Source organism: Felis catus, chromosome D2, assembly GCF_018350175.1.
Source record: "Felis catus isolate Fca126 chromosome D2, F.catus_Fca126_mat1.0, whole genome shotgun sequence".
In the NCBI taxonomy this organism is placed as follows: domain Eukaryota; kingdom Metazoa; phylum Chordata; class Mammalia; order Carnivora; family Felidae; genus Felis; species Felis catus.
Genome location: NC_058378.1, coordinates 15,228,029 through 15,241,164, shown reverse-complemented (window position 1 = coordinate 15,241,164; position 13,136 = coordinate 15,228,029). Strand labels below are relative to the sequence as shown.

General features: G+C 41.3%; 1 protein-coding gene across 3 annotated transcripts in view; it reads left to right on the top strand.

Moving 5' to 3' along the window:
- The window catches only part of MAP3K21 (mitogen-activated protein kinase kinase kinase 21), a 66,688-nt gene extending 54,088 nt beyond the window's left edge, over positions 1-12,600 (top strand). Inside the window, exons 7-11 of one of the 3 annotated variants that reach the window (XR_006586900.1) lie at positions 3,352-3,502; positions 3,866-3,963; positions 7,721-8,506; positions 9,812-12,033; positions 12,111-12,600. Coding sequence is in view for 2 of the 3 variants with exons in the window: in XM_011287216.3 (XP_011285518.3) it covers positions 3,352-3,502; positions 3,866-3,963; positions 7,721-8,506; positions 9,812-10,212 (1,436 nt within the window). In the remaining variant the exon portion in view is untranslated. Of the gene's footprint in view, positions 1-3,351; positions 3,503-3,865; positions 3,964-7,720; positions 8,507-9,811 lie in introns of all 3 variants that reach the window. The other 2 variants (XM_011287217.3, XM_011287216.3) reach the window with 2 other exon arrangements.
- The last annotated feature ends 536 nt before the right edge of the window (positions 12,601-13,136 follow it).

Genomic DNA, 13,136 nt, shown 5'->3' with positions numbered 1-13,136 from the left:
TCTTACTCTGAAGCTCTTTGTGGCCTTCGAGCCTCTCACTGGGGTCTGCCTTTTATAGCATTAGCAATTATTCATTGCGAGGATTTTCCCTTTGGGTGGATCAAGTGTGTCGATCTGCCCACCTAATTCAGAGGAATGGGCTTCCTTTCACTGTGAGTTAGAGATGTCATCTGGCACGTTTCCTCTGGACCAGAGATGGGGAAATGTGAGTAAACCTGAGAAAAATGTGTTGTGAAAGCATTGTAAGAAGAAAAGCCCAAAACTTCTGAAACTGAAGGGAAGAATAATTACAGGGATTGAGGGAGATGAGAATCATTTCAGTGAAACTGAACATAAAAGAGATTACCCCCAAATTGTTTAAAGACTACCAAAGTAAATACCCAAATAAAAATATACTATGTAAATTTGACTTTGTATAAAACCATGAGTATGTCACCATCATGCATTGAATCGCTTTCTGCTAAAGAAAACACCATCTAATATTTGCAGAAAATATTTTCTTACTATAACTTCCTCTGGCTTACTCTAACGACTGGTATTGTTACACGATACCGTATGTCAGGCACACTTCTCTCTGGGAATAAGGAAGAAAATTCACTAATCCTCTGCAAATGTAAGTTTCGGGGTATATCTTAAAGCAAGAGTAAAACACATCTTTTCCGTGTTGTCAAATAGAATCAAATGGTGGGACAGTCCACCACATAGCTTCCTGTGTCCCAGTAATCTGCTGCCATTGTACATCCTTGGCATGTTTTTCAGTAACTGAATATAATAATAGATAGTAAGATTAGTGCACTATTTTTCCAAAGAGATGGTTGATACAAGTGGAAAATGTCAGTAACCCTCCCTCATTCCACCATGTCCTACTTACCAATCCGCTTAACAAAAACCAAGAAAGTTCTGCTAGCTGAATCTAGGATTGGCTAGTCTATGAGGGGTTATTGAGGCAGAAACAGCATACCATAAACTCCGTACGGGCAGAGACCCTGGGACCCAGCACCTAGCACGACTGTATTAACAGTTAACCTCCACTGGGCACTTGCTGTGCCCAGCACCATTCTGAGCTGTTTCTGTGTGTAAACCCATTGAATTCTCAAAGCAGCCTCGTTAAGTAGACACTATTGTGATTCCCCCAGTGAGGCACAGGGAGCTTATGAAACTTGACCTAACTCAATGGCCACGAAGCTGTGCCACTGAATTCAATCTCCAAGAGCATGGACTCTTCACCATACCCTTTCCAGCCTCTTAGGACAGTAAATGTTCAGTTAATGTCGAAACAGAAGAGACAACAGAAGAGCAAATCAAGACAAGGAGGAGGAAGATGAGGGAACTTAAGCCTTAAGGTTGTTGCTAATGCTGGGGCCACAGGCTGGGGAACTGTACAGGTGAGAGCGAGTCCTGTGTAGCAGTCTGGTAACCACAGTCCTGCTCCACCTGCCGGCGGAGCGCCCCCCACTCCTCAGACTTTGCTGGGAGACCCTTCATGAGAAGAGTGAACAACTTGTTCAACATTGTCACATACACACATACACACAAACACCTCTGTACGCATAGATACGTAAATTTTTAAATGTGGAAAATATTGAAACACACAAAACAAATCAAACATCTCCCATAATGCTTCCAATTTAAAAAAAATGATTCTCAAAAACTTAAATTTCCCTCTTTCCCTAAGCAGTCATCTCCCTCAAAGGTAAACACTTCAATAAAAGTTTGATATCTGGAGGCACTTAGTCAGTTAAGCGTCTGATTCTTGATCTCAGCTCAGGTCTTCATCTCAGGGTTGTGAGTTCAAGCCCCGTGTTGGGTTCCATGCTGCCCATGAAGCCTACTTAAAAAAATCATATGTATATATACATACACACACACACACACACACACACACCTATATATTTGTATATTTATAGACCTAGATATTTATAGAGAGCATAAAATGAAAGTTTGATACCTATGTTTATTTACTTCTCTGTATAATGTGTGTTTATATGCACATATGCATAAATACTTTTTAATAAAATCGGTTCTGGGGCGCCTGGGTGGCTCAGTCAGTTAAGCGTCCGACTTCGGCTCAGGTCACAATCTCATGGTTCATGAGTTCGAGCCCTGCGTCAGGCTCTGTGCTGACAGCTTGGAGCCTGGACCCTGCTTCTGATTCTGTCTCTCCCTCTCTTTCTGCCCCTCCCCTGCTCATGCTGTTTCTCTCTCACACAAATAAATAAATGTAAAAAAAATTTAAAAAATATAAAAATAAAAAAATATAATAGGTTCTATATATTTAATAAGACATTATAATTAATTTTATCTGAACCTCATTTTTTTACACAGAGAGAGTGCAAGTAGGGGAGAGGGGCAGAAGAGGAGAGAGAGAGAATCTTAAGCAGGCTTCAAGCTCATCCCAGAGCCCAACATGGGGTTTGACCCCACGAACCTGGGATCATGACCTGAGCCAAAATCAAGAGTTCAAAGCTCAGCCAACTGAGCCACCCAGGTGCCCCTGAACCTCATTTTTTTTTTTTAATGGTCGTAGAGCATTCCACTCTGTAGACAGGTCCTAATGCTTTAAAACACCTTTTGTGCTTTCAAACATCTACTTACAGAATTGTTTTCCCGAGTGTGCAGTCACAGCAACCATTTCCCCCAGTGGTTTCCAAGTCAGTTGCAAGTGCACTTCAAGGCTAGAGGGATAGCATGGAAGTGTGTCAGCAAAATGTGGATATTAAATGTGGCCACAGACCTCCCTGTGAGGCCATGAAAAAAAGCAAGACGGTGCAACCGTTAAACAATCTGAGATTTTGGGGTGCCTGTGTGGTTCAATCGGTTAAGCGTCCAACTTCGGCTTAGGTCATGATCTCGTGGTTTGGGAGTTCCAGCCCCACATCAGGCTCTGTGCTGACAGCTCAGAGCCTGGAGCCTGTTTCAAATTCTCTCTCTCCCTCTCTCTGCCCCTCCCCTGCTCATGCTCTGTCTCTCCCTCAAAAATGAATAAACATAAATTTTTTTTTTTTCTTAATTTAAAAACCAGTCTGAGGTTTAAAAGGCAACTGTAGCCACGCTGCCGTGATGGCCGGAGTAAAGCAGCAATGACTTACGAAAATGGGATTAAATTGCAATTTAAAAATATATACTTTCTTTCCTTAAGTTCAGCCTGTCTTTTCTTTAACTCATTTCACTTTTTTTCCCCCTAATTTTATGCTAAGAGAAGGAAGTTTGCTGTCAGTGGGCTGAAAGAAATAATTTTTATCATTTTCCTGTTTCTCCACTGCCAACATGCTTTGCATAAGGTAGCTGTACAACTGGTTTGATTGGCTTAAGTTTTTTTTAATTGGTAAACGAGTGATGCTCTCTGCCTAGTGACTTCGGATGAAAGCAACAAAACTTGGGGAAGGAACACTGTCTGTCGACAAGAAGAGTTTGAAGATGTGAAAAGGAGTTTCAAGAAAAAAGGTTGTACCTGGGGACCAAATTCAATTCAAATGAAAGAAAAAACTGAGTGCAAAGAAAGGTATGTGTGTGATATCGTGGTGGGGGCGGGGGGAGGGAGTACTTCAGCGTATGTATACCGTGACAGATACAGTGCCTTTTGTAACACCACTTTGGCCAGACTTCACTTTCAAAAAGCAGTTGGAAAAATACGGAGCTACCCAATACTAATTTAATTTCCTGGATGAGTTTATCCTACTAAATTAGTTACTATTTAGTTATGCAGTTAAAAAAAATTTCCGATGAACTTTGTGTCCCATTTCAAGGTTTTATTCGTACGTTGTTAGCCCTTCAAAACACTACAAATGTGCTGTTTCCTACTTAAAAATTTTGTCAGCATATATCTATCAAAACCTAATTTTGTTTCTGTTACGTTCTCCTTTAGAATAAGACCTCTCTCAGACGGCAACAGTCCTTGGTCAACTCTCTTACTAAAGAATCAGAAAACCATGCCGTTGGCTTCGTTATTTGTGGACCAGCCAGGTAAATGTGCTTCAGGAAATGTTATTTGTTTGAGGTAGACTTCCCATCTGAATGTTCTAGAAGCTCTGCTTTAATAGTTCCATGTGGTCGTTCAAGTAGCATAGGGAAAGTTAGCAAGTAGTAGCATTGCTTATGTATACCTTCACTTAAACTCATAACTTATTTTCTGTCCTGGAAGTCTTTTTGGTGAAAAGTAATGAGGCTCCACATTGTTTATTGGGAATTTGTAACTCCTGTTGTTTACCAGAAAAAAGTGGTATCCTAATTAATTCTGTAGACTCAAATTAATTTCGTATAGGATATAGTAAATATGAAAATACAGACATGCTGAAATTCTGCTGAGATTAAGGGGTGGTCTCCTGCCTGTATCTCCACCTCTTGACATGATGAAATCTTACCAAGCAGGTTATCTGTGGAAAAGTACTGCTTAGAGAGAATTGCATTGCAATCTCTATTTAACTGAAGTGAATCATGATTATTTTCAGTATTTAGTATGCCTATTCAAAATTCAGATATTAAAAAGTTTAAGAGAGGGGCGCCTGGGTGGCTCAGTTGGTTAAGCGCCGACTTGGACTCAGGGCATGATCTCGCGGTTCATGGGTTTGAGTCCCCACATCGGGCTCTGTGCTGACAGCTCGGGGCCTGGAGCCTGCTTCAGATTCTGTGTCTCCTTCTCTCTCTGCCCCTCCCCCATTTGTGCTCTGTCTCTCAAAAATAAATAAATGTAAAAAAAAATTTTTTTAATAAAAAAAAATAACCCTTCACGTGAACTTCAAGAGGTAGCTTAACAGAGACTGAGTGGAGTCAGCCAAATATATCCTTGTATTTTCTCCACCAGTCCTTTGGACGACTTATTAAGAGGGTCAAAACATTCCATAAATAAATAAATAAGGAAGGAAGGAAGGAAGGAAGGAAGGAAGGAAGGAAGGAAGGAAGGAAGGAAGGAGGTAAATAAAAGAATTAAGAAAAAAAGGGAAGACTTCTCTAATCTATTTAGTCACAAATAATGAAAAATATACTATAGGAATAACAGTTTTATTACAATTAATTGTTCTTCCTTGGTCCTCAAACTGTATTTGACAATAAGTCATAATGTGTAATAAGAGGAGAACCTGTTGCCTTTACAGCAAGAGTCAGAATACAATCATGAACCTGACTAGGAAGCATTTATGCAGGAATGACAGAACACCTGTCCTGCATATACCCAAATACACTTGTGCAGATATTTATACCAAAACCACATCCTCATGACAGTGCAAAAGAAGAAGATTGAACATGGGTGGTGAGTGATAAGTTGCTTATAAAATTAAGCACAGCACGGATAATAAATTCAAGAAATTTACCACCGTGTTCTCCTGAAACAGCTTTAACTTGGTTATAGCATCAAAGGGCTGCCTTAGATTGTCAGGTAGAAAGACCAATTTTCTTTTCTTTAGTGATAACAATCCCTGAAGGCTCTCTAACAATTTTCCTACCTCTGAAACTTTTTAAAAATTTTTTTTCAATGTTTATTTATTTTTGAAAGACAGAGACAAAGCGTGAGTGGGGGAGGGGCAGAGAGAGAGGAAAACACAGAATCTGAAGCAGGCTCCAGGCTCCGAGCTGTCAGCACAGAGTCCCGACGCAGGGCTCAAACCCACAAACTGCAAGATCATGACCTGAGCTGAAGTCGGATGCTCAACCGACCGAGCCACCCAGAGCACCCTTCACATGAAGGGTTATTGAACAGAAGGCTTACACTTGTCTGTCCTATCTGCGCCCCCCACCACCACCCCTCTGTGTGGTCCTGTCCTTCTGAGCATTTGTGTCTCAGCTCAGATGTTTCCTGAAAGCTTTTGCTTCCAGCTGCGCTGAAATAGCATCTCACCCCATCCTGGTGTCTCATTACCCATTCTTATTTATCCATAGCTCTTATCTGAAATTCTTACTTGTCTACATTTGATGCCCACAATTTTTCTGTTCTGTTTCGCTCCCAAACTGGAATGTCACTGAATTCATCAGTTTCGTTCACCACTCCCAATGCCTGGAACACACCAAGCATTCACCATCTATCCAATGCCTAAATGAACCCTAAAAGGACATTTTGATCTTAGGTAGATACTTACCTTGGTTTGGGGACTACAGATACTTGTCATCAGTCATAAGAAGGGAAGATTACGATGGACCAGTATAAGTTCATGACCACTTTAGGGGAAAGTATGTTTTACTTATCAGGAAAGGTACACATGAACACACGTTAGGAAATTCTCAATATACTTTTTTTTTAATGTTTTATTTCATGTTTGAGAGCGCGCACGTATGTGCGAGAGAGAGAAAGAGACAGAGCGTGATCAGGGGAGGGTCAGAGAGAGAGGAATACACAGAATCCAAAGCAGGCTCCAGGCTCCAAGCTGTCAGCACAGAGCCTGATGCGGGTCTCGAACCCACGAACTGCAAGATCATGACCTGAGCTGAAGGCAGACGCTTAACCAACTGAGCCACCCAGGTGCCCGCTCAGTATAGTTTTAAATCAATGAATTTCACTTGTCAGTATCATCCCCCACTCTTGTTTTGTAAACTGTGGGTTGATCATTTGCTATCTGTTACATGTACTGTGCATATATGTAATACATATTCGTTTCACCCAAATGCATTTCGTGCCTACTTGATGAAGGTACTATTCAGGGAAGACTCCTCCAAATTTAAAAAGACAGGTGGTCAGAAGCTTACCAGCTTGCATGCACATCAGATTGTGATCTAAAAGTACAGAAACTGAAAGATGTGGGGTGGGGGAGGGAGCCAAGACTGAACGTTGGGGGGGGCATGGGCCGTGTCAGGCTGCATTAGCATCAGGTGGTACTTTGAGAGAGGGCTTTCTGAGGTGAGAGGGAACTTGGGGCCAGTGGTAGAATGTGGAAGGAAGCCAGACGGAGAAAGAAGAGGGCTGTCTGAAGGCAAGGCAGTGATAGAAAGAGCACCACCGGATCACTGGGAGAAGCTAGCCTCTTGACTTGTCTGGACTATATAGAGCATGTTGCAAGAATAATAAGACATAATATTGGAAAAGTCACTGGAGCCTCTTTGTGGATTGCTCTGAATGTGGATTAAGGAGTTTGTCACTTGGCTGATTCATTGTTAAGCACCCAAGTAATAACAATTACCGCTTCCTCTTCAGCTGATAACAATTTGTTACCCTGTGGGACCTCTTCGGAGAATCTTCCTCTGTTCCAGTGGCTCCCAAACTTGAGTAAAGTCGTGTTAAAACACAGACCCCTGGGTGTCAGCCTTAGAATTTCTGGTTCCCGAGTCTGGAGTGGGTCAGAGTTCACATTTTTGCAGGTTTCCAGTTTCCACACTGATCTGTGGCCTAGTGGTTCTTGTACACACAGGCGAGCCATGGATGACGGGGCCGGACACGTTCAGAGGAGGCAAAGGGCACGCTGTGTCTGATACATTACAGTGCCCACGTATATGTGTGTGCATTTCTGTATCTTGATGACTTTTTTCCATACTAATTTTATTTTCCGTGCCAACAAAGAGCCATTTCCTGAAGGATAAGGAACAGCAGGTGATGTGCTTGCTGGGGAACCTTGAGTTCTGTGTCCCCGGCTCCCTTTCCTTAGGGTCCTTCTGGATGAACTGTTTGCTCAACGGAAAAGATTCCATGTGCTTGGACTTAGAATATTTATTAGATTTTAGCTTTATTTTATAGTATCGTTTAAATAATTTTTACTGTAAGTTGTACTTACCCTGTATATTTATTTATATCTTTATTTAGGTGTTTCTGAAGAGCCAAAACTTTCCCTGGACGGATCAGAACACCGAAAACCAAAGCAAATAAAATCACCTAGTCAAGCCTATGTGGATCTACCTCTTTGGAAAGATGGCCAGAGAGAGAATCCAGTGGAACCTGGAAGCTGGGAGGAGGGATTCTCCACGAACCCTGCTGCTGTCACTCCTCAGGGGACCCCTACGAATAGCCTGGGCAGATCCCCCCAGAGAAAGAAGACAGAGTCTGCCCTGTATGGCTGCACCATGCTGCTGGCGTCCGTGGCTCTGGGGCTGGATATCAGAGAGCTCAATAAAACACAGGCTGCTGAGGAACCATTGCCCAAAGAAGAAAGGAAGAAACGCGAGGGAATCTTCCAGCGGGCTCCCAAGTCCCGAGGCAGTGCAAGTCCTTCTACAAGGCCACCGTCTACAGGCGAGGGGGCCGGCAACCCACCCGTCTTCCCTCCAACAAGTGCCCTGAGCCTTCTGTCCATGCCCTCTCTCTCCACAAAGTGCTTGCTCCAGACCGACGGTGAAGATGCGTCTGAGGGCAGCACCCACATCACCTGTGACCCTGAGATGCCCACTCCAGATTTCTGCCCTGCCGTTGGGGGAGGGAGTCACAGACCGCCTTCCACGCCAAGACTCAAGACTGATCAGAGGATGTGGAAAAACCTGCCTCCTCCTTTCTTAGAGCCGACATGTGGGAATGTGCCTTATTACCCTTCTTCGAAAGAACAAGCATTGCATCACAGACGCACCCAGTCTGATGGAAACGCTTCTCAGACCCCAGGTAGGTTGCATTAGCTGGGTCAAAGTACAGAACACCGCTGTTGAGATTAGAATGTCAAATCGCTTGGATATCTGATTGTATATCTTCCAAGTGGCTACACTTACAAGTTTGTTTGCACAGTGAATACAGATCTTTGAATTTTACCCTCCTCTTTTGTTTGACTTTATCATTTGAATTCTAGGAAAAGCGTGATTGGATTTCAGCAATGTATATATATAATAGCAAATTAAAACCGAGCAGACATGTAGAGAATAACTGCCCCAGCTCCTCACAGTATAGAGGACAGGTCATTTGCCCAGATCTGAACCAGTAATTAGTGGGAGAGCTGGAACCCCATAACTGATCACCCAGCCTCCCTTGTGATACGTGTTCTTCTGCGTCCCCCGGCTTCACTGCTCAGTTGACGACCAGGTTGAATTTAGCAAGGGTAAGAGTCAAACGGTGCACAGCATGCTGTGTAGCTGTTACTTCTTTTGTATGTAAAGATAATTACAAACATATGTCTTGAGTACTAAGCGAGGTTATGTGTATGAAAAATGCCCTTTAGGTTGTAAAAAGTTATGGTATGGTTAGTTATAAAGTATATTAAAACTGAAATGGTTTTCATTCTTTTTCTTTTCCTCTGCTCTTTTAAGGACTATACCCCTGGCATGATTTTTTTTTCAGCTTATTGTCCATTGTCTTTAGATATATTTATTGACCTTCTGTAATGCAGTAGAGTATTAGTAGTTTGTAATTGCACAGGGAGAAATCCTAGGACAATAATCCCATGAGAAAGCATTCTTTTTCTTTTAATTCTAAGCCAATAATTATTTGCTGGAGTGGTAATGAGTCAGTTGTGCAGAACAAGAAAGAGAAGGGCCAGCATGTAGCACCTAACTGCCTCCCAGTTGTCATCCATTTTTTCAGATCATAATCTGAAAGTGAAAGTTCATCATATTAACCATAATTTAAAAAACACACACACACAAAAACAAACCTCTATTCTAGTCTTATCCATCTTGAAGCCTCTCCTGTTTATGAAACAGTTGCAATGATTGGCCACAGTGCTGTGACAGTGATGTGGCTGTGTTTATGGGTCGAGTTTCCTTGGTAGAAACACTCTTTACAATCTGGCAGGGCTTTTTCATAAACAAACAAACATTGTATCCCAGTCCTTCTAAAAGGTTTATGTCCAGGGTTTTTTGTTACTGCTCACTTGAAAGTGATTACCAAATCCATGTGCCCTCCTGGTTATTGGGCTGGATGTTGCTTGTTTTAGAAGTCACTGTCCCTCTAATTGTGCACTGTCTCTGCTTTCTCAAGCAGCTGGGACAACTCTCCTACCAGCCACCGGAGCCTCTTACCTGCCACCTGAGCGGGTTCTGGGGATCCCCCACCTCTCACATGGGCCTCACGGTAACCTGCCAAAGGAGGCCCCGCCCGAAAAACAAAGAGCGGTCAGCATCATGCCTCTGCCTCGCCCTCCCTCCTCCAGGAGCCGAACAGAGTCTCAGCCCACACGGGCCGACTCTGCCATGCGTGGTCCGGGACCCACTGCTAACTGTTCCCTCGGTGCCCAGGAGAGAACTAAACCCCATGTGCCTTCCCTACTGGACGCAGATGCCGAAGGCCAAAGCAGGGACTGCACGGTGCCTTTGTGCAGGATGAAGAGCAGAACTAGCCGACCATCCATATATCAACTGGAGAAAGAATTTCTGTCTTAAGTGCCTTACTTTGTTTGAGCCTTTTTTTTTTAAGGTGAACAAATTAAAACAATGTGTCTACCTTTGAACTGTTTCATGCTGCTGTGTTTTCAAAAGCTGTGGCCATGTTACTAAAAGTAGTAATGGATGTCAACCTTTGCAGAAAAATATATGTGATTGCTCTTAGCGGTCTGTATCATTTTTCCCCCACTGGATTCTTACCTAGTAACCTGAAACACACACACACACACACACACACACACACACACACAAAACAAGAAATGTGCAACAATGTAAAACTATGCTGGGCAGAGTTACCTTGAGCATAATTTTAATGCTTTCTCTGTCCTCATGTATATCCTTGTCTATAACACCCAAATTGTAATGAAGTGTACCCTTTTTGTCCCTTCCCCTTCATTTTCTTCCTGTTTGCCTTCTCTCTTTGCTCTTTTTCATCTCTTTCTTGTTATTTGTGCAACAACACAACAGGAATAGTGTGATATTAGTAAGTAAAGGTATCTATTTAAAGAGATATATTGAAGACTGGAATAGACAGAGGGTCCCAATGAAATCCCCTGAACTCAACATAGGCTTGTAATGTATAGATCTGCCCAGATCTCACATAAATTATGTAATATTTCTCTCTTTGAGGAAACCTAACTGAATGTAACTTGCAAACGTTGTACAGAATGTAACTTTAAAAAATTTCTTATCCATTAGAACCCCAAGACAGATTTTTAAAAGGTCAGTCATTGGCATTTGGCTAGGACCACATGATGTCCACCTGAGCGAGGCCAAGCTGTAGCTCTTACGGTAGAAAAGTTTCTTCTTCCATCAGTCACCACGTAGTTGGTGTCCAGAGTGTAAAGCTTTTCCATTTTGTAGTAGGATTTTTAAAAATTAAGTGGTGACTTGTATATCACGTGTCAGAAACAGTCATGTCACTTAATTTTATTTTTCTGTTTAAATATGTGATTATTCTGATAACCCCCAGTATAGTCAGAAGAACCACCAAATCAAGAAGCAGCAAGCAGCATTGTTAGAATTTAAGTATTGCATAGTTATCTCATGTTTTAGTGGTTGTGGATAAATGGTAGATAGACATCAAAAGATAAGCTGATAATGGTACAAATGACAAATACAGATTATTTTCAGATAGGGGTTTTTTAATGGATTTGGGGTAGCAGATCAGGATTTTAAATGATTTTAAATGGAGTCACTTTTATAAAATACTACATCTATGATACAAATAGACTGTTGAGTTATTAAACTACAGAAAAGACTATCCAGGAGCTTGTATATTTGTCTGGGTTTCTTTTAGTACATTCATTATGCTTCCCTTCCATCACTAGAATGTGACTATTTGGGATGACAATAAATACTTAAAATTTTGCATACAATGAAACACTAAATTGCAAACATCACTTGATATTTCATTTAAAATTTTACCTGGGTCACGGTTTACCCGGTAACTGTAATGACAGAAGTTTAAATCAGCTGTGATAAAATATCCACCTAGAGCAGAAAAAAAGAAAATGGTATTTGGCCATTTGGGAACATCATAGTCACTTGGCAGGTATGCCCCAGCAGACGGTCAACAGAGCATGAAAGGATTATAATAATCTAAGTGCACTTAACCCTAAGGAAAACATTCTTGTGTTTAAAATTCTTGCAGCAAAATCTCAGGTGTTTATCCACATTTTGTTGTATTATGGTCCATTCTATGATTTGGCTTCACTTTTGGGAGGTGGTTGAAATACGTAATCAAAATTGGGTTTCCTCAAGACTTCATCACATTTGAAACTGTGGTTGGCTGCTTCGTAGTCAGTCATTTGGGGGCATGTAATTTCCAGCTAAAAGTAAAGGAAATACATGCCTGAAATAGTACATGAAAAAAAGCATAGAAACTCTGTTCTCAGTTTTGCTTCTGCCAAAACATTATGTGTGTGCACATGTTTGTGTGTGTGTGTGTGAGTAAGGGGTGAAGGGCAGTGGCAGGTGTCCTGTCTTTTCCTTCTACTCTGTTCCTGCTCCCATCTAGCTTCATTGCAGTCAACTTTACATCACGATGAATTTAGAAGTGAAGATACGTTAAAGAGATAATTGCGATACGAGGATTTAATGTCACATTACTGCAAAGAGTTGGTTTTTGCTGAGATCTGTTGTATATTTACGATTTTCTGTATGTGTCTTTGTTATACTTAGCAGAATCTGGTTATTTATTTTCATATAGACTTAATAGCTCATTGAAAGAGAAATTAAGCTGATTACTATTAGTCAACATTTAAGGTGCTCCCACTGCAGAAATTTAAGGCCTGAGCCTGAAATGCTGTATTATGAAGCCTTGTGACTGAAAAAGATGTTTACATATGTTGTCTATTTTTTTAATAAACTTTTTTTTTATAGCTAGTCTACTTGCTCAGTGGCTTTGATCTGATAATTTTGACTATAGTTTGTAATGGCTTATTTTGTATTTAATAAGGAAAAGTACATTAATAAGGCTCATCAATGTTTAATAAAGCCAGGTATTAACCTGCTAAATTCACTGATCTGAAGATCACTAAGTGAGTCATGGGATTAAATACTTTTTAAAAAGTATAATGAAATATTCTACTTAAAATATGTTAGGTTTACACATGCATTGAAGAGTTGCATTTCATTGTGAGAACTTGCAACTCCAGCTTTTCAGAAGGCATGCCTTCGCAATGTGGAATTAGTGTATGAACTGAATCTCCGTTGATGCTGCAGGATTGTGGTTAATGAGGCATATTCATTACTAACATGCTTAAATCAGAAAAATTTGAAGAACCATGAAGCATCTGGTAATTCTCACTAAGCAATGAGAGCTTGGGTGGAGTATGAAGCAGATAACATCTCATACAGATCCAAGCATTGCCCTGCCACACCAGAGGGACGGAAACTTGGCATCCGTGGCCTATGTAAGT